The 21,632-nt window shown below is 48.2% G+C and overlaps 2 protein-coding genes and 1 non-coding gene across 14 annotated transcripts in view; all 3 read left to right on the top strand.

Moving 5' to 3' along the window:
* The window catches only part of LOC149332562 (reticulon-3-like), a 30,616-nt gene extending 19,981 nt beyond the window's left edge, over positions 1–10,635 (top strand). For both annotated transcript variants that reach the window (XM_089558181.1, XM_089558180.1), the window contains 5 exons: positions 471–609; positions 2,705–2,774; positions 4,553–4,599; positions 4,703–4,761; positions 8,865–10,635. In XM_089558181.1, coding sequence (XP_089414307.1) covers positions 471–609; positions 2,705–2,774; positions 4,553–4,599; positions 4,703–4,761; positions 8,865–8,925 — 376 coding nt within the window. In that variant the 3' untranslated portion in view covers positions 8,926–10,635. The remainder of the gene's footprint in view (positions 1–470; positions 610–2,704; positions 2,775–4,552; positions 4,600–4,702; positions 4,762–8,864) is intronic.
* LOC149332560 (MAP/microtubule affinity-regulating kinase 3-like) overlaps positions 1–21,632 on the top strand; it is a 634,516-nt gene that overhangs the window by 493,417 nt on the left and 119,467 nt on the right. For 3 of the 11 annotated variants that reach the window (XM_089558194.1, XM_089558197.1, XM_089558191.1), the window contains exon 1: positions 13,446–13,855. The exons of 2 other annotated variants lie outside the window; for them this stretch is intronic. The gene's annotated coding sequence lies outside the window, so the exon portion shown is untranslated. Of the gene's footprint in view, positions 1–13,445; positions 13,856–21,632 lie in introns of those variants that run through there. 6 more of the 11 variants (XM_089558195.1, XM_089558200.1, XM_089558196.1 and 3 more) reach the window with 3 other exon arrangements.
* TRNAL-AAG (transfer RNA leucine (anticodon AAG)) lies at positions 11,719–11,800 on the top strand. Its single transcript has one exon. It is a non-coding gene; the product is annotated as a tRNA-Leu (tRNA).

Genomic DNA, 21,632 nt, shown 5'->3' with positions numbered 1-21,632 from the left:
CAGTGGAGGCGAAATGCTAGAAGTCTGTGTACTGTATGAGGGCAGCACACGTTAAGGAGCTGCAGGTGGTAGAAACTATCTGGAGCCCTCCACTCTGATGTCCTGGGTCGCTTTCGACATTAAACCAAAGAAACCAAACCAAACAAGGTTGTCTGTGCTTGTCAAGTCTGTACTGGCATTGAATGCGGGACTGTAGGCTTGTACTAGTTTGTGTGCCTTTGTGGAAACCCATTACCTAATGGTTACAGTTCACAAATATGGCAGAGTGGGGAACTCTCAAGAGTAAACCGTTTGCTCGGAAAGTGTGTGCCTATGCGTGACAAGTCTAACCTTGCAAGCGTGCCTTTCGGTAGTGAATCTCGAAGGAAGCAAATGCAAGCAGCTTTGTGGAGTGTCCTTTTGATGTACTTCCAGTAGGGGCTTTGAAGTGAGTTGTTGAGTGTGATGGTCATTCTCCTTCTTCCCCCCAGAGAGTACCTGGAGAAGGACCTGACGCTGCCCAAGGAGCGGGTGCATGAGACGGTGGACACAGTTGTCAAGCATGTGGATCAGCTGGTGGTGCGCCTTCGCAGCCTCTTCCTGGTCGAGGACCTGGTCGACTCACTAAAGGTGGGCCCCCTGGTTGCGTTATTGCGCACTCCCAGTATGCCCAGTCGCGCCCAGTTTGCAGTTTATGCCTGTTGGCCTGTATCAGGGCTCTTTCGCTTACAAAAAGCGTGCAAAGAAGATAACGGTAAAGCAGTAACGTATGGCACGGTCCCACGTACTCCCCTGCCATTTCGATCGAGGGTCCCTCACTTGACAGAATTCATCTTGGGTTATCACGTTGTCTTGTGCGTTTGCTGGTTTGCAGCATCGCTTGCGTTATCTGCAGAATAAAAGTGTTAATGAACACTGAACTGCTTTTACTTACCCAAGTTATTCTGCCTGCGTCTGATTCTGTAATTCTGCAGTGCGGAAGAAGAGAGAAAACGAGGCGAGACAAACATGGTGTGGACAACTGAATGCATTATCACAATGGACAATATTTATAGACTGCAGAAAAACGAGCCTGAAGTTAAAAATGACGGTAAAAAGTACCAGCCTGACAGGTTCGCACGTGTCCCAGCCCCTAAAAACAAAAAGCACAAGGTGAAGATAGCACAGTGCACCGTCGCAGTCAGTGTCAGACCTTGCATTTGCAGATCGCAGATGCACAGTTTTTAACTTCAGACAGTGTTCGTTGATTGTTCTCGTTATTCTGCAGCCTATAAATGTGGTCCATTGTGGTGGTAGGTGGTAACTTTATGGTATTCTGGGGAGGGGATACTGATGTGGGTTATGTTACCCGTAGTTGGCACAATGGCATCCAAGGGGCCATTGTGATTAAAGCATTTAGTTGTTAGTCAGTACCTTGTCTGTCTCTCCACGTTTTCTTTAGTCTTCGTCTTTCGCTTTGTAGAATTATGGAACCGAACCAATTCGGCCAACTTTTTCTCCTCCAGGAGTCAATTGCATCTCATGCTGAAGGCATACTCTGACGAAAAGGTACAGGGTGCTAAAATATATCCATGCTGTATACGTGGTTTTCACGACTTCGCTTATTTCTGTGTGTTTTTCTGACCTCCCCGATTTTCATTGCTGCTCGTCAGGCTGCAAACACACTGTTGTTGGTTTCATCTTCCCATGAGTTCAGCATACTGTATACAGGAGAATCTTGATGATGTGAATCTCGCTGGATGTCAAAAAAAACTTTCGTATCCAAAATCAACGGAATCTGCATGCAGGAGCACAGGAAATGCATTCACACAGCTCTGTTTAGAGCTGACAGGATTTTTAATTACGGCCACACACCATTGCCCACTCACAATGTAGGTGATTGGTAACTTGTGGTGCATTACCGTGCAACATGCGGTTGCGGCGTCGGCGATGTGTAGTCACCGCGATTGACGCTCAGAGGTCCGGTCGCAGGTGACACTTGCATATGGGGAGCACGTGCAGCAGCGTCCTAAGGCAGTCACTCAAAATGAGCACTATCAGCCTTATGAAGCAGGTCCTTCTCAAGGCGCAGTTTTATTGGGCACTTCATGCGTTTCACACCGGAAGCCATTTTGTTTCAAAACCCATTCCATATGTGCAGATGCTCATCATTACATTAGAGCGAGAAGAGTGCTGTTGCTTACACCATTCCATTACCTTGAAAGCACAAATACTTGTTTCATTAAGTTTGGGCGTGTCTCAGTTGTTAGGCTCTCTCATAGGGGGTGAATACTTGTTGCTTGTTTTGCATGATACAAGAGAGATTAGACAAAGAGAAAGCCTGATGCACCAGAGAATGCTCTGGGCAGTGCAGAAACCACGACAACTTACCTTGAAAGCGAGCGAGATAACTTCAGTGACGGCTGTTTTGAGAGGCAAGATGTACCTAGTGAATCCCTAGGGTCTTTAGGAAATAGCAGTAAATTAGGGAACGGAATTTTAGATGCTGAGCTTATTTTGCTGACTTCAGTGTACAAGCAACTGGGTGTAGGTGTCTTTTCAAACATGTGCCCGGCCAAAGCCTTGTTGTGCGGCCCATCCCGCTGGGTTCAGGCCAGCCGCCCGCTGTTTGTGGTAGGCGAAGAGAGTGGCCCTCAATAGAGTCATCTGTGCACTTGGTCTGGAAGGGGTTTGTGGGCTGGGCAGGGTGGACATAAACTGAGACTGGTTTTCGTGTCCTGTGCAGCTTGCCCTCCTCTTCTGGGTGCTGACCTATGTGGGATCCTGGTTCAATGGGATGACCCTCATCATCTTGGGTGAGTACCTGAGAGCAGCTACTGTGCGTAGTGTTTGGCAGAGCTTTTCAGCCCAGGCCAATTGCTGTTGGTCTCTGATCTTCAAGGCTTGCAGCTGTGACCAGTCAGTGTTGTGTAATCTTACCCCATACCGTCGTCACATGCTGGGAACAGTGGAAGCTCTGATGGGTTTGATGGGGCTGTCCTCGTTGGAGGGTTGAGGAATGGTGGAAGCTGTGATGGGTTTGCCGAGGCTGTCGTTGTTGGGGGGTTTGAGTATGGGGAGGCTTTGTAGCAAGCGCCTGCTGGATCTGTGTGCAGAAAGGGGCTGCCGACAGCACTCCTCCAGTTGCTGTGTGCCTAGTTACTGAGTCATTTGCACTGAGCTGTTATGGTCTTCTTAGTTTGTTCTGTGTGCACAAGTCTCTGTGCAATGATTATGTGATGCAGTGCCGTAGGCTGGGGCCCCAGGTTTCGTACAGGTCCTTGAATATCCTTGATTTTTTTAAAACTGGCTTTTAATAGAATTGTGCGAATATCAAATTTTTTGATTTTCAAAGCAAATACAAAATAAAAATGGCTTGCGGATCGAATCAAACTGTTTAGTATGCAGTAAAACCTGGTTGATACATTCCTGGTTCATATGACTTTTTGGTTCATGCACTCAAAATAGTGGGCAGTAAGTGTCCTATAGAGTTAAGATTTCGTGGTTACTATGTTGAAAATCTCTACAAATTCTGGTTGTATAAGATGTTTATCAACCAATTACACATTTGCCAACATACATGTGGCCAAGCATGAGGGCACGCTACATAAAGAGCTGGAATGCAGTGGCAGTGACCTGATGTGGTGGCTTCTCTGCAGTGCATAGGTTCAAAGGGGTCAGGCATCAAAAAAAATGTAGAGAAACGGCACACTTACATTTGTGAGAGCTGTTTTTGGGGGGATGCTACATGAAGAGGAGAAATGCTGTGGCTTCTTCGCAGTACTTAAGGGGACAGGTGATGAAGAATTGGATAACCGTAACAGTGCTCTTACATATGATCGGACGGGGTCTGTAGAATGCAGCATGAAGAAAAATAATGCTGGGACAGTCAGCTGCTGCAATGGCTTCCCTGCAGTGCAATAATGCAAGGAGGCAAAGCATTCAAAGACATGTGGAAGGCATCTTGGTTAATTTCGCCATTGCCGGATCGGCAGCTGCTGCAGTAGCTGAGTGGTTATGGTGCTTGGCTGCTGACCCATGAGACACAGGTTTGATCTCAGCAGCAGTGGTCGCATTTCAGTGCAGGCAAAATAATAGAGGCCCGTGTACTGTGCGATGTTGGTGCACGTTGAGAACCCCCCCAGGGGGTCGAAATTTTATGTAGCCCTTCACTACAGTGTTCCTCATAGCCTGAGTTGCTTTCGGGACGTTAAACCGTATAGAACAAATCAAGCCATCGGTGGATTGGACGTGTTGTGAAGTTCCTTCCACACAAAGGACCACGAAAATGCAGGCTGAACTCTGCTGGCACTATGTTCCAGGCTTCCTAATTCTAATCGGCATATTTTACGAAATGAGTCAGTTGAAAAGTATGCCTCATCTAACAGCTATTAAATTGCTAAAAATTGAATGGCTTGAATCAGATTTTTCCCAGTACTCCAGTGTGATGGTGGTCCTCGAAAGTTCCATCTTTTATAATTTATATATTTTTGCTCCTTGGACAAATGCGTACCCAGACGGAAGTAACTTGCCACTTTGTTGCTTGTGGTGCGCTCCTGATTTTGCTAATTTCCCCTCCTTTTCTCCTTTCCAGCCTATGTTGCCGCCTTCACGCTCCCCAAGGTCTACGAGACCTACAAGGTTTGTGGCCCTTTGCTGGACAGGCTTGTGCATGTCCCTACCATTTCGTCTGCGTGCGATTGGCTGTCAGAAAGCTCACTGTGAGTGTGCTTGGCTTTTGCAGACGGAGATTGACCAGTACGTGGGCCTGGCCAGGACGCACGTGGGCAACGTGATTGGAACGTGAGTGTCCGCACATTGCTCCCGCCTGAGTACTTGACCTGGCTTCTTTGTCTTGCCTGTATTGGGTGCATCTGTAGTGCGCCGTGCATCTAGATTCGAGGTATACAGTAAACTTCCGTAACCACTGTTATGTTTGTCCTTATTGTTGAATAGACCCAGACATGGACCAGCCCTGTAGAGAGCACAGGTGGGCCTGTGTTTATTTAGGGTGTAAGGTTAAGTGTATGCAACCCTTTTAGAACAAGCTGTGGGGCTTTAGTTTCGCTGACAGTGCTGCGGACAGATGGTACAGCAGGGAAAGAAGCAGTGGTGTTCTTATGCACATAGATAACAAAGTGGACCTTGCATATCTCAGAATATCGGGCAGGTTTAAAGCTTCTCATGTCACACAGTAAACTTTAAAAGTTGCTTTGGGACGTTAAATCCCCCATAAACCGAAACTGTTTGTGTTTGGTGAACCCATGTTCACCAGAGCAGTGAATACCGTATTTACTCGCATAATGATCGCACTTTTTTTTTCCAAAAAATTGACGCAAATTTAGGGGTGCAATCATTACGCGGAGTAAATTTTTTACAAAAAATTTTTGAGCACCGAAAATGCTAACAAGTCGCAAGCAGACAACTCTTATCACATGGGCACGCTAGCCGCTGTTGACGCGAACCGATCTTGGCAATCTCGGCGATCTTGGCTTACGTCGTTAACCGAGAAGGTAGAGTGCAAAAAGCGCAAGAGCTGGCCCACTTCAAGAACATACTTTCTTCGCACGTTCAAAGAGCAACGCATCAAAATAGGGAGTGTGTATAGTGCTGCGCGACGGCGCTTTTGTGCGGCCTTCGATCTCGTCCGATAGCGCGGCAACAGCGTACAACAGCAACGTCCCGCGGCGCTCAAGCTACACATTTTACCGCCGTTACGCCGAAAAATGTCCGGTCCCTGCCACATCTTTGATGAACTTAGGTGTCGCGTTCGCAACGCTCGGAGCACTGGATTGCGCGCGCTTACCTCAATAGTGCCGCCCACGAGCGCGGCGGACGACGGCGCTCTGTACTCCCTAGTCGCTCTGTACTCCCAGTGGACGGCGCTTTTGAATTGACCAGCGCTATAATGAATGTTCTACTTATGGCGCTGCCTTACTGACCACCTCATTGTTTCATATTAAAAGAAATATATACGATCGATTTCAGCGATGCCTTCGCAGCGGAGTTGGCCAAGCAGATCGGGTCACTCGCGCTGCAACGGCGGCAGCTGCTACGCGGCTGCGAACATAAAACTAGCTTGTATCGCAGTTATTACTCCTACCAGGAACTCGGTACAGGCCCGCGATTCTCAAGGAGGATTCATTTTTGACGTTCCCGTATCCCAGGGCTTATTATTTTACGACAACAAAGTTTAGCCGGATCACCACGTCACTTAGTTCGTTGCACCGCAACCCAGAACAGTGGCGAGACTTGCGACAATGGCGAACCGTGATTCGAGACAACCGCAGTTAAGTTTGGTATCCGCGGTTAAGCATAACCTCAGTTAGACTGCCCGTGTGACCGCAGGTCAACCAACAGGCGGCTGCCGCTGCAATGCTGACAGCAAGATGGTAATCTGCACGTGCCATCCGTCAGACAGATAGCAAGTACGATCATTGTCGGCTAGATTCGACATCGTCGGCAAATTGCTGCGGCAAGTTCGGGGTGCGATCATTACGCGGGGAATAAAAAAAACTGAGTTTTGACAACAAAATTCGGTGGTGAGATCATTACGCGAGTGCGATCATTATGCGAGTAAATACGGTATACTGAACGGCACCTGCTGACATCATAATGGTCTGAGCAGCACGTACCCATCTATTCTGGCATCTAGATTATAGATAAGCTCATCTATTGTCATTTTTTATATATTCAGTTGTCGATCACAATATTAACGCAATAGCATTAGAGGCCGTCTATCCACGTCACGGAGGCTTATACCCCTGCTACACTGCTGTTTCGAATGCGTTCCAACCGAATGTCATTCGATTCGACTGCCGAACTTAAGTTGCTACACTTCTTTTCGATGGCATTCGGTTCAGGTGACATTCGAGTCGACAGAGCTCGGCGAAGACATTCCAGATTTTGGAATGCCTTCGAAACGCGAACACAGCCTCAACCGACCAATAGCAGTCGCCGCCGCCGTCGCTTCGTCCCGCCCACAGCCCAACAGCTGCGCGACTGCTTTCGGCTCTGTGGCTGTTCATTTCTACCCGCTGCTCACTTTTTTCTGCTGTTTGTTTAGCAAATTGCTAGTGTTCTGTCTTAGTGAGTGCTTGCAGATAATAGTACACCAATGGACATTTACCGCGTGTGCATGAAATTTTCCCAGGAGTGCGCCGATGAGGACGACTACACTCGTACTGCTGTTTACGTCGCTGCGTATGAACAGCTTGTGCTCGTTTGCAAGACGTAAAACGAAATACGGGCTTGAGTTGTACCCGTGCTTGTTTACGCAGTGCAACAATCTGCGGGAAGTTCCGACGCGATCGCTCGCCTGAGAAACACTTGGCAGCCGGGTTGTTGACATCGCGTAGATCGACGCATCTCGCTAATTTTCCTGGCTTCTTCCGACATGCCCAGTACTTTATTTTAAACTACTTTGTCCAGAAGTATGTTTGGTGACCGTTCGCATTAACTGAAACGGCCTAACTTGTTACCCACAAGCTAGCAACAGCGATGATGGCCGTAAAGCACTGCTCGACAGCCTGAGTCCCACAGCCGCTTCACGTTCATCATATGCGCGTCCTGTGATGTAAGCAATAGTTGATTTCATGTCACTGTTGTCAAAACTACACTCGTTGACCATTTGCAGTCACTAAAACTTGTGAATTCGTTCTTCACAATCACCGATCCAACCCTGCGGACTCGCTAGGCCTAGTCGTCGCTGAAGAGAACGGAGTCGTCGTTGACTGAAATTAATTTGGCAAGTGGTTATCGCTAGTGAATGTCCAAATGTGAAATATAGCCATTCGTTTCGCTTATTTTCAATACGGATAAGGTAGAGGTGCGCATGTATTCGCATTGTCACCTCATCAGCTTGTTTTCGCTCAGCTGCCGAACTCCCGAGGGCATGAAGGCTGACCGTCCGCCGATCGGATTCGTCGGTGTCGTTTAACCAAAAAAATTTGTCCCACTACAATAATATTATAGTGAACTAGATAGTTGACTATAATCACTTGCTGCTGTTCACCGTGATAGTGGCGTTGTCAGACTAGTGTAACCATCGTCGTCGTACACTGAAAATGAGCTGAGAATTTAAAATGCGTTTAAGTGTCGTGTAGCACCGCGGGAGTTCGTCGAGTTCGAATGCCATTCCAAGTCTCAACTGCCATTCGACTCAGATGTCATTCGAAAGTGCCCGTGTAGCACAGGTAATATATATATATCTGGAGTAGAGTTGTTGGTCAGCAAGGGCTGCAGGATGCGGGTCTGACTTCTAGGCGGCAGTGTGCAGTAATCGCAAAGATAGTAGAATATAGGTAACTTGTTTCTACAACAGAATTTTTTGCCTGGTCCCCCCTCCCTCCCTTATTTTTATTTATCTTGCTGTGTGGCTAATTCAAATACTTGTCGCGGTCCCACTGGCTTCAAATCAATGAGGTTTTTATGTAGTGAATCTCTTCGACGACCTTGAGTAGCGGTTTCATCTGAAGCCACAGCAGAAATCGTGTTCGCTTCCATCATTGCTTTATGAAAGCTATTGCATGCTCGTCTTTGTTGTCTGAGGTCAGGTCTGTGATAGGTGAGACTGTGCCTTGAATACTACAGTGAAAATTGAGTTAGCAGTCACCCGAGCAAAGTCATGCGGCTGCAAGGAGTGAAATCTTCTCTATAGAGTAGTGAAGCCTGATTTTAGAAGCAGCTGTCTGGTAGGGTTTTTCGAGACCTGAGAGGTCTGGTTAGATCTAGCACGAACTAGAAGAGCTTGGTGCACACAGTACTTGTCTGCATCAGGTGTCAAGGTCAAGACGTAGGCTACGGGGAAATAGGGAGAGATGATGCCAGTGTAGAGAGGCCTAGAACTACGCAGAGGGTGCTCTGTTCAGGGCTTTTGAGATAACCTGTGCCACGTCTTCGCCCAGGATCAAGTCCAAGATCCCCATTGGCCAGCAGCAGCAGGCCCAGAGGCCCAAGGAAGAGTGAAGCAAAGAAGAGGCTGCTGCCTGTTCTCTTGTCCTCCCCAGCGCAAACCGATTCCAAGCTGTTCCAAGAGAGCCACAAGAGGACAACGCTTTTTCCTTTTTTTTTCTCCCCCCCATCTCCCTTTTTTTTTTTTACCCCTCCTAAAGAGCAGTGACATCTTGGACCTGTGATTGTGTGAAAGGGAGATCAACTTGTGTTTTTTCTTTTCTTTTTTCTTGTCTTAAAAAAAAGGGCCTGCAGCTCGCTCTGTGGGCAATCGTGTGGTCTGGTTTTACCTTTTCTTTAACACTTGTCAGATTTTTCTGCCGTTTTCCTCTCGATCAGTTGGATTGACTGGTTAGCCAGTCATGCAGTGAGTTTCCCTGTTCCTTCAAACTTGTTTTGTTAAGGTTGTTTTCTGTCTTGTTGTTTGTCCAGGGTGGAAAGTTGTGAGCGATCGCACTGCTATCTTTTCTCTTCTCTTTTTACGTTCGGAGCATTTTTTTTTTTTTTTGTAAATGCAGGTGTCTCCAAATTCATGGTCTTCTCAGAGGCGTGACTGTGACTTTTCGATGGAGGACCATACTTGCAGATTGTGTAGCCAGCATACATACACATAAAATTTTTAGCGTCACGCTTATTGTATTTTAAGGTTCAAAGGGGGAAAACAGTTCTCAGGTCATGTACATGAGAGGACGCTGGCATTTGGAAATGCAAGTGGCCGTTGCTTCTGTTCAGATACTATACTTAATGCACAAAATGCCTAGCAAAAAAGCAGCTCTGAAGCATGTGCTTGCTGGCTTTTTTTTTTTTTCCTTTTTTTCCACAGAGTGCAGTTGTGTTGTTGCTGCTGCTATTATATAGGGATACCGCACAGATTGTCCGGTTTGTTTTTTCTTGAAATGCTGTGAAGTCTGTACCTGCCTCGTTACAGTGTGCCGCAGCCTCCCCACACTAGGGTTTGAAAGGAAGGCACGTGTCCAGTTGTCTCGACTGCTGTTTTTTTTCTCAGCAGTGTTCATAGCTGCCACCTATCAATGCAAAACAGTTGTAATTGCTGTGCTGTTGGTATAGATGTGGGGAGGTTGCTTGTGTTGTGTCCACAGTTATCGTTTTAAAACCTTTTTCTCTTCAGACTTGTAACCAATGCGCCCTTGTATAATGTAAAAGTGCTGTTTTCTGAGTTCTCGCGGGCTGGGGAATCGCGGGTTGGGGGGCCGGGGGTTACCTTCAGGACTTTCGTTATCACGTGTGAGTGTGTGTGTTGACAAGGGGGGGGTGCTTTGAGGAAACGTGAAGCCAGTAATTGTGGCGGACCTGCGATGACAAACCACTTTGTTCCACATCTGGAGGACAGATTAAAAAAAAAAAAGCCATGCGCGAGGTGTTTTCATGCTTGCAGCATTGTGTGTTACATAACGTTGTTGCCGAGTGTAGAGGGAAGATGATGGGAGGGGAAAATGTTGCATTGAAAGTGGATCGAGCTCTTATTGCTTTGAGTGTTTTCATAAAAGCTTTTTCTAACCACTGCAGTTAGCGCGACCTGTATTCCTCTGGGCTGTTGTGACCCTCTCACTCCGCCTGTTTGCAGCACATATTTATTGCATCGAGGACGTTGGACCTGTGCACTTTTCTACATTCGTGTTCAGGAGGTGTGGTTTCGTCGTCCAGTGTAGTAGTTTCGTTCTTCGTTGGAAACTACAATAAAGCATTCCCCTAGACCGCCCCCACCTTGGTGTGTTTTCATTTAGTTCTCAGACCTGCCATACATGGAGTGCCTTGCTCGAAGTAATAGTGGGGCTGCGTAGATTTTGCCCTGTTGTGGATCGAGTAACGGTGATGCGGCGGGAACGCATGGTTGAAAACATTGGATCATTGGATTTACAGTAAATATCGGAGCCGTATTAATAGACACCTTTAGCATACCGTGTACCGTGTTGTCGTTACCGGAGTACCGGGAGCCCTCTCGCAGCCAATGCGCATGCTCAAATCACCTTGACGGTGCCAGATGGTGCCACATACCCACGAGCTGCGAGCGCACTTGCAGCATCGGGGCCAATCAGCGCGTGCTCAGCGGTGGTGGGCGGGCCCCCGGTACTCCGGTAGCGGTAACGGTTATACGGTACACGGTATGCTAAAGGTAATGTACACGCATAACTGTTTACCGGCCGCGCGTGCGCAGTGGCATGGGTGCGTAGCCGGCGTCCGGTCAGTCCGTGTCGTGTAACGTCTGCGCTAGAACGTCTCGGCTACTGCATTAAATCTCTAAAGCCGTATGAAACGGGGCCTTGATCGGGAGCCGATTCTTGAGTACGTTTTAACTCGGATCATGCGTACAAAATTTCGGCATTGGTGGTTTGTACGAGCCCAAGTTCACGGGGTTCGGCGTTATGTTAGGTTCGCGTATCTTTCGGTGTGATACCTAGATCATAGAAATTTGTCCGATACTATAACCGGGCGAGCTTCGTTCGGCGCGTAAAAATCGGATTAGGGGCATCGGGGATGCTGCCAGAGCATAACGTTAACCGCGAAATCTATGCTTTATTGAAGGTGCATCCAATCCGCGTGACGAAACCGACTGGACCATACTAAACCGAAAGCACGCCGAGCGCAATTCGCTGTGCCGTTTCAGCTGGTTCCAGCAGTGATGTAAAAGTATATGGCAAAATAAAGAACAAAGGCAGCATAAGGCGTATTCCTGAAATGAGAGATGCGAATGAAAGCAACAAGAAACACGTCCATATCTAAAATGTGATGCAACGAAACAAAGGGTAATAGGTTTATAATGATTTATTTTTGCAGGTCGGATCATCTGGTAGCGTGGCCGAGCGGTCTAAGGCGCTGGTTTAAGGCACCAGTCTCTTCGGGGGCGTGGGTTCGAATCCCACCGCTGCCAATATTTTTTTCCTTACTTTTATTTCCTGGTCATTGAAATCATTACGACCACGAAAAAAACAATGAATAGCCTAAAAAGTCAGCCAAGATTGGCAGGAAAGGAGCGGGCAAAAATCGTGTTTTGGAAATCGGTTCCTCGAACCACCCGTGCTTTTTAGTAAGCAAAGAATACGCGCTTAGTATCACCTATGTAAAAATTACACTGTCGCCTGCAAATTGCACTGTCGCCTGCACATGACTTGAATCGAAACTATGGTAGTAAAGGTACCAAAGGCAGTATTTATTTGTAGTGGCCATATCAAGCGATTCTACAGTTGGTGGTCGTACTTGCATGGAAACTCTCTACTCGTCTTGGGATGCAACATTCTCAGCCGTCTCTCACAGGCTCGCCTACGAGAGATGGTCATGACGGCTTGCTGTTTAATGGATGTGCTGGCGGCCGTAGCTAGCCTGCAGCAACGCAGCGGATGAGCAGTGCAGAGTATGGTTACAACACTGTAGTATGGTCACGGCCGCTTGATGCAAAGCGCAAAGCGAGGTGCGCTTTGTATCTAGCGGCCGTGGTATGGTAGAATACATAAAGCATGCAACTCTTTTAAAGCTGTGCGCTGTTCACGGTCACGAGAGGCCGCGTTATGCCTAAAAAGCTGATACAAAGTGCTCACGCAAAAATTGAGTAACTCTATACTACATGTACGACTATATATCTACGCAGTAACTTATTTTTATTTTGGTAAATAATAGCAAATAGTTTTTAGTTAGTTTTTTTTTAAGGGGGGAGGGGGGGCTTTCGTGACAATAGACAAGTATGCTCGCAGTTTTTAAAGCTCCCAAGATAATAATCTCGCCACTTGACTTATAAGTGTGCCGCTAGCTAGAGAAACACGTATGTGGTTCGATACCGCTGTATAGTTTCCTTGAAACACCCACTCCAAAATAACTTCGTGAGTGCGTGGTGCTCTGGGTAGTACGACTTGATGCCGATCAGTTTGTCTGAAAGCCCCACGTAGCGTAATGTTCTCCTAATCTCGTACTCCTACTTTTTGATGCTTTGGTTTTTTTGGCAGTTTTCAACTGCTATGATATGCTACAAACAATATGCAACATAGTAAATCCCCATTATCAGCTATTTTTACTTCGTCTTCTGCTGCGCTACAGTTTTTATCACGAGCGATTTTCCAAAGAGATTACTTCAAACTTTTTTAAACTATGAGCGCGCAAGCAAAATCAAACACGGGAAACCATAGAGTTTCTTACTAGGAGTAGACTAGGAGTAGGACTAGGAAGTAGACTAGGAGTAGTCTAGGAGTAGTCTAGGAGTAGACTAGGAGTAGACTAGGAGTAGACTAGGAGTAGACTAGGAGTAGGAGTAAGAAACTCTATGCGGGAAACCGAAACAAACGGCCCTCAAGACATGTGCTGCTCCTTGCGGTAGAACTTAGTATTAGCAAATTTTAATTCGACAGCCTACTTGTTCTTCTCCGAGCAGTTACTCCACTCACTATAAAACAAATTGTTGCCTGTAAGGTGGCGCCCCCTCGGAACTGACGCGTGACCTATTTAACGCTGCGCCCTCTACAGCTGCTCATAAAAGGTAATCCTTGCGCCAAGCAGAAGCCAAGCGAGGTTTTTTTACCTTTTCCGCATCACCACGGCCCCGGCTTTCTCTCTCTCCCTCTTTCGCCGTTCTTTTCAGAAGCCACAAAGTTATTCGCTCGCCCTCCCGAGGGTGTGTTGTGTGTGAGCGCGAGCGCGTCGGAGTTTTGACTGAGTTCGTGTGCTTCGTGCTCTTCACGGATCTTGGCGTTGGATTACCCGTTTCGTTCAGCTGCTGCCAGTGGGCCGGAGAGAGAAGCGATCAGTGACACGACCGTGTGCTGCATGTTGGAGCGTCGTCGTAAGCGGCCGCTAATTTCGTGCTCCCGCGACTCAACCGCACCGATCGGTGCAACTTTGTTCGCCGCCGCACCAAACTTTTCGCCGCCGACGGCTCGCTCTGGCAGGAGCACCGTCGCTCAACACAAAGTGGCACAGGAAAGCTGGAAGACGTGATTTCGTGAGTTCATTCCACCCTGTTTGCCTGTCGTGTGTCTATGTGTGTGCGCGAGTGTTACGAAAGTTTGCGTCGCTCTTATCGAGACGCGTGTTCGGTCTCGGCAAATCTCGAGTTACTTTTTCTAGTCGCGACCCGTGGTGCCGGCTGTTAATTCAATTAGCGTACCCCGATCCGTCGAGAGGCTGCGTTCGTGAAATTCGCCGGCGGTCATGGACCACATCATTTCTTCCCCGTTTCTCGTGAGGCGTGGGGAAGGAGGGAGGGGGGAGTCGCCGTAAATGGCAGCGCGCGTGAGCGAATGTTATATACCCCCCAAAAGTATTCCGTTCCGCGAGCCAACCTCTGCTGCACTCGTCTTCACTTCCTTGATTAACCATTGTCCGGGAGCAGTGGGCGACCCGGGCCAAAAAGGAAACTGCGACGAGGTGTTTTTTTTTTCTTCTTTCTAAAGGCGATGGTGGTAGCCCGTTAGCGACCGTGCTCGCGGTAGCTGCCCATCGGCGCGCGCTATCTGTTTCCTCAATAAGCTGGCAGAAAGCACGCGCAAGCCCACGCCGTCGGCTAACCTGTACGTTTGAGCCAACGTTGGTTGGGCACAATAAAAATAGCGCCGATCGACGTAGTGAACAGACTTGCTCGTTGTTTCCTTGCCGGTGTACTTACTAGTATACACTACACTGCGACGAAGCGGATCTCACCGCGAAAGACAAAACCGAAGGAAAGCAAGCTACGGAGAGGCGGTGGCGCTGCAGGTTCGAAAATAGCGCCGACGTGATTTTGCAGCCGAGCTTTGTTTGTTGGTTGGTTGGCTGCTGCCGATACGAGGTGGAAACGGCGATGAGCGGTTGCTCGCGTGGGAGGCTTTCTAAGGCCGTCGGATCGGCGCTGTACCAAGGTCGCCAGTGTTAAAAAGAAATTCACCGGTCTCCAACCGCTTCGTCAGTGGTGTTGCGACACATCCTGTAGTCCTTCGTTTATAATGCGTCCGTGCTTTGTGAAGTTGCCCGTTTGCCTGTTCTCGCACGGAGAGTTTAATAATAGCTTGCGCTCAGGTACGGGTTTTCAGCGCTGTGCAAATAATCGACTGGTGCGCGCGGATTTGACGGCCAAGTGGGGAACGTTGCGTGAGCTCTGTTAGCTGACGCCACTGCTGCGATGTCTGCCCTTGTCGCGTTTAGGAACATCGATGATGTAGCACTACATATGTATCGACATGTTTCAAGGCAGGAAAACTTTACGGAGTCATACGAAGCTTTTTGCGCTTTAGTGTCCCATTTACTCCCTTAAGAGTGTAAGACGGCACGGTTTTGGTACTTTTATTTGTCCATGCTATTATTTACTCCCCTAAATGTGTAAAATATTAACGATAGAAGCCTTTGTTGTTACTTGAAACGGTTGTGGCGCATTTGTTCAACTGTAAAACCCCGGTGAGAATAACGTATGTCCGTATACCCATCGCAGAGTAATCGACTCTCAAGGGAGAGTTTTCACAGTGAAAGAACAATACTGAAGGAAGGAAGTACGCATTTATCTTCCCACACGTCGAAGGAGCAAATCCTTGTCATTTAAGCTGGCGAGCAAGTGGTGACGAAACATTAGCGGACAACAATGAATATTTTTAAGCAAACAAGTTTAATCCGTCTTCCAAACAGTGCACGATTGTCCGAGTCAGACTGTTTGTGGAACGTCGTTGAACTCGACACATCTGCGCAGATTGCAAATGAGCAAGCAGATGGGTCGTTCCGTTTTTCCGTCTCTCTTCGGACGACAGGTTCGTTGACCCTCCTAGCTCGGTACAATCAACGCAAAAGGCGTCGTGTGCTGTGCGATGCCATTACACGTTAAGGGTCCCCGGGTGGTCTAAATTCTCTCCATTACGGCTTCCATCGTAGCCTGAGTCGCTTCGGGACGTTAAACTCCACATGATCATCAGATGAATTGAGCGTCACGTCAGTCGCATACGAACTTGACTTCTCTTCACCCCTCTTTCTTGATATATCGCGTTATTTTCGACTCCGAGCTGTTTTCCGCATGAAAACCTAGTTGGAATGTGTGACAGGCGAAATGGCTCTCACGTGGAGCAATTTGAGGACATTCTGCTGAGCTTGCAGGTCACTATAGTTTACAGAAGGTCGTTTGGACGATAGGCGAGGGCAGGAAAGGCTGATAAGAGGCGCTCGCTTATTGCACTCTATATTTATCCAGCGTTGCCGTTCTGAATTTTGCCTCAAATCACAGACAATTGTCCGCATACTTGACCATGTATATTGAACGATAGCTTTTGATGGTTGCTCGGTTCATTCATTCATTCATTCATTCATTCATTCATTCATTCATTCATTCATTCATTCATTCATTCATTCATTCATTCATTCATTCATAATATCAGTAGGGCCTCTTGCGAGGATAACTATCATGCAGAGATAAAAGTTATTTGAATTTCTCATTCTCGAATTAGTCTAGGATGTGCGTTTTCGAAAGTTTTCGTACCCTTAGGCCTTTTTTTTTTTTTTCACGTATTTCTACAGTGGCAATTGCGTATACGCTACGTCTGCGATACCTCCTGGGCAGCGTTCTTCTGGCATGATGAACTAATTGTTTTGTTACTTCTCAGTTATCATCGGAGCAACGCTCAGCCGATCTCGTAGGTACCAGCTGTGCTAGAGGTCACTGACCCCTGCAATAAAAAAAAATGAATGCATTTGCATTAACGCTTCGCGCACACAGTATATGTTTGCACAGCTGCTGAATTAGTAACACCGCTTGCTGACTTAGTAATGCCACTCCGTCTGTTTTTTGTGTGGAAGAGGAGGGGAAGTAAAGTTATTCCACTTTGAAGGAGTATAGGCACCTAATTTTGGTGGCATGTTTTCATCTCTACAGTGATTCCGAAGATACTACTATGCATGAATCAGCATGCGGTATATTCGCCTACGACCGCTGAATAATTTATAATCGAATTTTTTCCGTCGTGCTGTTTCGGTCTCAACTGCCGAACGATGGCTGTGACGTCAAATATTTATTGTATGTCACGTGAGACGTAGAAAAACGTCAATGTAATCACTGGTTCATTGTTGGAAGCAGCGATTATATTGCAGTTTTTCGTGCCCCACGTGACCTAAAACCATTCTTTGACGTCACAGTCATCTTTCGGCTGTTCAAACCGAAACAGCACGAGAAAGAAATTCGATTATAAATTATTTAGCGCTCGTAGGAGAATATCACGTGGTAATCCATGTATAATAATGCCTTACGCATCATTACAAACAACAAAACACGCACCCAAAAGTTAGATGTCTATACTCCTTTAATACTTAATTAGTATGCTTTAATAAATAATTTTCTTGCTAGGGTAGGCGGTCTGCGCGTTGAAGCTTCGTTTTGAAGCATTCGCGACCCTTACATTGCATTTGCACGACTGTAATTCGCATTAACCAACACTTCGCTATAACCGCCACCGACCTCTCTGTGTCCGCCACATCAGCGGGTTTATTAAATATGCGAATCATCACTTGAGTAATGAAGTCAAGAATGAAGTATAAGGGCGGCTCGTTGTAACTGTTGTTTGGTGGCGACCACGTAGGCAGACACGGAACCGCGGACTGGCCCGCCGCAGTGACTCAATTTTAGGGCGCTCTGCTAGGGGGACGGAGCTAGCCGGGTTCGAACCCGACCGCGGCGGCCGCGTTTCGATGGAGGCGAGACGCAAAAAGGCGCGCGTGTGCTGTGCGATGTCAGAGCATGATAAAGATCCCCAGGTGGTGGAAATTATTCCGGAACCCTCCACTACGGCATTTCTGTACCTTTTTCTTCTTTCACTCCTTTATGGTCGGATACAAGTCAAGAAAAAAGCGGCTTTTCCCCCTCAGAGAACCCCCCCCCCCCCCCCCCCTCTTCCAGCCAGTGGCGTCGGCCGGTTGTCCACCCGGAAGTGAGACAGGTACTGCGCTTTTCGTTTTCCTCAAACGAAGTTTTAAACCGCGCACTACATGAAAGAGGGGTCTCTGCGTAGTTCTCTGTTCTTTGCCTGTGGGTAAGCGTCCTTAAAGCACTAGAGAGCAAACTCGGGTTAATGACATCCTATATAGCTATAATCATTTGTTGGAACGATCAAGTTTTCAATCAATCAATGAAGGGAGAAGGACTGACGTTTTACCGCAATAGACAAGACAGTGAAACGTTAACGGCCATTAGGTCGCGCACCAGGGCAATGCGTGGTTATATCTGGTATGGAGAGTTTTAGCAAAGCGTTACCGTCTATACCGCTACCGTATACCGTTTCGATGCGCAGCTAAAAATAAATTTCGGTGTTTTGACGATAACTATATGCGTTCCCTTTTATACTGGTCTCGCCTGTACATTTGCATTGTGTGCGCAGTGGGCGGTGGGTACCTGTTCTTTTGTTGCCGTTGACGCATAAACTGCTTGTCGTCTTCTATGAGCCGAAATCCTCTTTGGCGCATTGAAGAAGAATAATAGAAACGCGCTCGTGGTTCGCAGATTACCCGCGAGCGCAAGGCAGCTTAGCGCTTTGGCCTCGGCCTCTTTGGTCTCATGCGCAGGCGCGGCCTAGGCATATACGCCCGTATGTATGTACGCTTTTCGGTGGATAGCTCACTCATAAGCCCTGCGCCTGTGTGTGGCCGCCTGTTTTTGAGCGGTTTAGTCCCGTGTGTTTTTCCTACCGGGTCGTCCTTTGCCGCGGCTCCGTTCCTGCGTGTATGCAAATCTTGTCGGAGGTGCGCGTTCCTGTATGGACGACTTCGGCCATAAACCTGTTCGCGCTCGCGCGGCGCCGCTGACTTGTCGTGTTTGGTATTCGCTAACCGCGCTTCCAAGGGGCATTCCGGGAACAGAGCGGAAACGCGCTTTCGGAAAACGCGTCTAGCTCGACGTGCGAGGCCTCGCTAGCCTCGATATCCTGCAGCCGCCATTGCAAATGTCATTGAAATTGGGAACAAGGACGCCTGTCGTGAAGCGAAGAACGGATGAACGACGCGAAGAGGGAAGTGATCATGGTTCTGACAGTTGCGATCAAAATCAGGACGTGACCAACGGAGGGAGGGGGCTTAGGAGGATGTGTGGATGGATGAATAACGCTGAACCCTTTAAATCGGGCGGTGGCTGACGCCACCTATGACTCGTGAAACTTCACTCTTGTCCTGATTTTAGCCACGAATCAGATAACCTTCGCTTCAGGGTTAGATGACCGAGGCGCCCCCTTTGAGCTGAAGAGTCTCCTATATATGCGGCGGCACGCAACTTTATTGAGCAAAATGCGTAATTTGTCTGACTGCCGTAGGTAGCGCGGCAGTCTAGTTCTGCATATTTGGATCAGTCATGGGGCCGGATGTCGACACAAGTCCCGCCGCGGTGGCTCAGTGGTTATGGTGCTTGGCTGCTGACCCGAAAGACGCGGGTTCGATCCCGGCCGCGGCGGTTGAATTTCTTTGGAGGCGAAATTCTATAGGCCCGTGTACTGTGCGATGTCAGTGCACGTTAAAGAACCCCAGGTGGTCGAAATTTCCGGAGCCCTCCACTACGGCGTCTCTCATAGCCTTAGTCGCTTTGGGACGTTAAACCCCATAAACCAAACCAAACCAAACCAAACCATGTCGACACAAGGTTCATATATGGCTGTGCGAGGTTGTCATGACATGGCGCGGCCAATGTAAAGTATGGTACCTTGAGGCTGATCACCTTCGCGTATCTGGTCAGCTCGTATCGATTCTGACAGCAATTGTTTGAGCACATGCACCTTACGCTTGTTTCGTGCTATACGTGCTATGTGATAGCTCATATGTAGCTCACCGATGTCTTGTACCACGTGTGCCTTAATGGAGCATATGCGCCATGTGCTTTTTTTGTGCCTAGTAGAGTACTCCACACTTCTCTTATGCCATATGTGCTATGTGGGAGCACATTCATCATATATATGTCTTGTGCCATGTTACGATAGGCACAGTCGTCCACAGACCTGTCTATAGAGCGCTCAAACTCCGTGCCGTCTGCGCTCCGCAGCGCGCAGAGCGACGTCTAGCAGTAGCGTCTGGTTCGAGATTGTGAATCTTTGAGTGTCGTCTGAGCATCACACATGCGCTGTCTCGAACCAGGCGCCGCCTCTAGATGTCGCTCTGCGCGCTGCGGAGCGCAGACGGCACGCAGTGCGAGCGCTCTATAGACAGGTCTGTGGACGACTGTACAATGTCCGTGCACGAGCACATCATGCTTGTCCTGAGCCCTATGTGCTACGTTGGAGAACACGCACTACGCACACGCTTTGCACGGTTGGCGTGCGTGTTTGCGTGCGCGTTCGGCGGCGGCGAATCTGTGGCACGGGCGGCGGTGTGAACGGCCTCGACCCGGCGGGACGCTTCCGGCGAGGAAGTTTCTAGCTGGCTGCGTCCGGTGCATGCATGCATCATGGATGCAGCACCACATGCGAGTATGGCCTCCCTCCCCACCCCAGCCGGCCGGGGCATGGCTGACTCCGCTTGGCGCGTAAGCCACCGTCTGCGCGGCGCACACGGAACCGACGCGGTGGTAATTGTTTCGCGGGAAATAAATTGTATTGCCGGGGCGTCTGCAGCGACTGCGCGCCGATATCTTCGCGCGCGGTGCTGCGTAATACGTTGTACAGAGAAAGAAGTGAGCTCCTCGTCGGTGTAGTTGGAAGGGGACGCCGTTGTGAAAGCGGGGTATGGCGTCAGCAGAGAGTTGTTGCGCACTTCCCCAGTAAGTCGTGACTCTGCGCTCGTCGATATCGCGCGTGCACCCTGAGTGCGGACTTACCGTATAAAACGAAGTAGAAGGGAGGTGGGGTTGAGAGTATAGCATTTGTAAGGCACAATAGTTTGTCGCATTTGACATTATAACTCATACTGGTGGCTAATTTGTTTGTAAGTAACCATACAAATAAATCATCCTTGTACAGCAGCTCTGTTATTGAATTTTGAGAGCACATCTGTAGAGGCTGTAGTCTCGTGCTCGTGCTTTCCTCTCGACACAGTTAGAAAGTTATGAGAATGACTGCGCCTGGGAATCTAGGTATAGTATTCACGCTGAACGAGACAGCTATACCGCATCTTTCCGTAAAGTCGGGCTTTCCTATAACAGGCTGCATCCAAAAACTTTTTTTTACTTTTTTTTTTCGGCAGTCCCGCAGCAGTAATACACTATTCTAACGCTCTACGCTATTTCCCGCTTCCAGTAACGCATGAGCGGTCTGTGCACGGAGGTGAAAGGGGAGATAATTAGCCTCTTTATTAGCACTGCGATTGACACGCCGAATTAGCGTCTCCCTGTTCGCAAGCCTAATGACGTCACTGCGTGGGCGGCGAGACGTCTGCTCGAACGAGCTGGAATATTTCGTCTGCCGCTTTCATTTGCATATAAATGAGGCTACGGAAGCATATGTGTACTTATATATATCGTGTGTATGTTTGCACTGTCGGGAACAGTGAACCCGCACAAAGTCTTCCTACGCGTAGTGTGGTAACGTTTCACTTTCCCCATTCGCTTGTAGTACATGTACTGTTAAGTAAGCGCATGGTTTCCCAAACCCGTACATCAGTACCTACGTATCGTGTTTCATGGGATCATATATTAGAATCGTGCTCTGTCGATCAATCGTTCCGCTTGCGTGGATTGTTTGGCTGGCAGCGATGGCTCATCGGAGCCCGTTTGACGCAACGTGTTTACAGGCCTTGAAGTTCCAATTTAGCGTCACCATCTGTCACGCTGTATTCCTGTCGCGCTTGAGCGGCATGTCTATATG

The sequence above is a fragment of the Amblyomma mixtum genome, chromosome 8 (genome assembly GCF_055824585.1).
Source record: "Amblyomma mixtum isolate Tamu chromosome 8, ASM5582458v1, whole genome shotgun sequence".
Taxonomy (NCBI): Eukaryota; Metazoa; Arthropoda; class Arachnida; order Ixodida; family Ixodidae; genus Amblyomma; species Amblyomma mixtum.
Note: the sequence above shows the minus strand (reverse complement) of the source record. Positions and strands in the feature narration are given on the sequence as shown.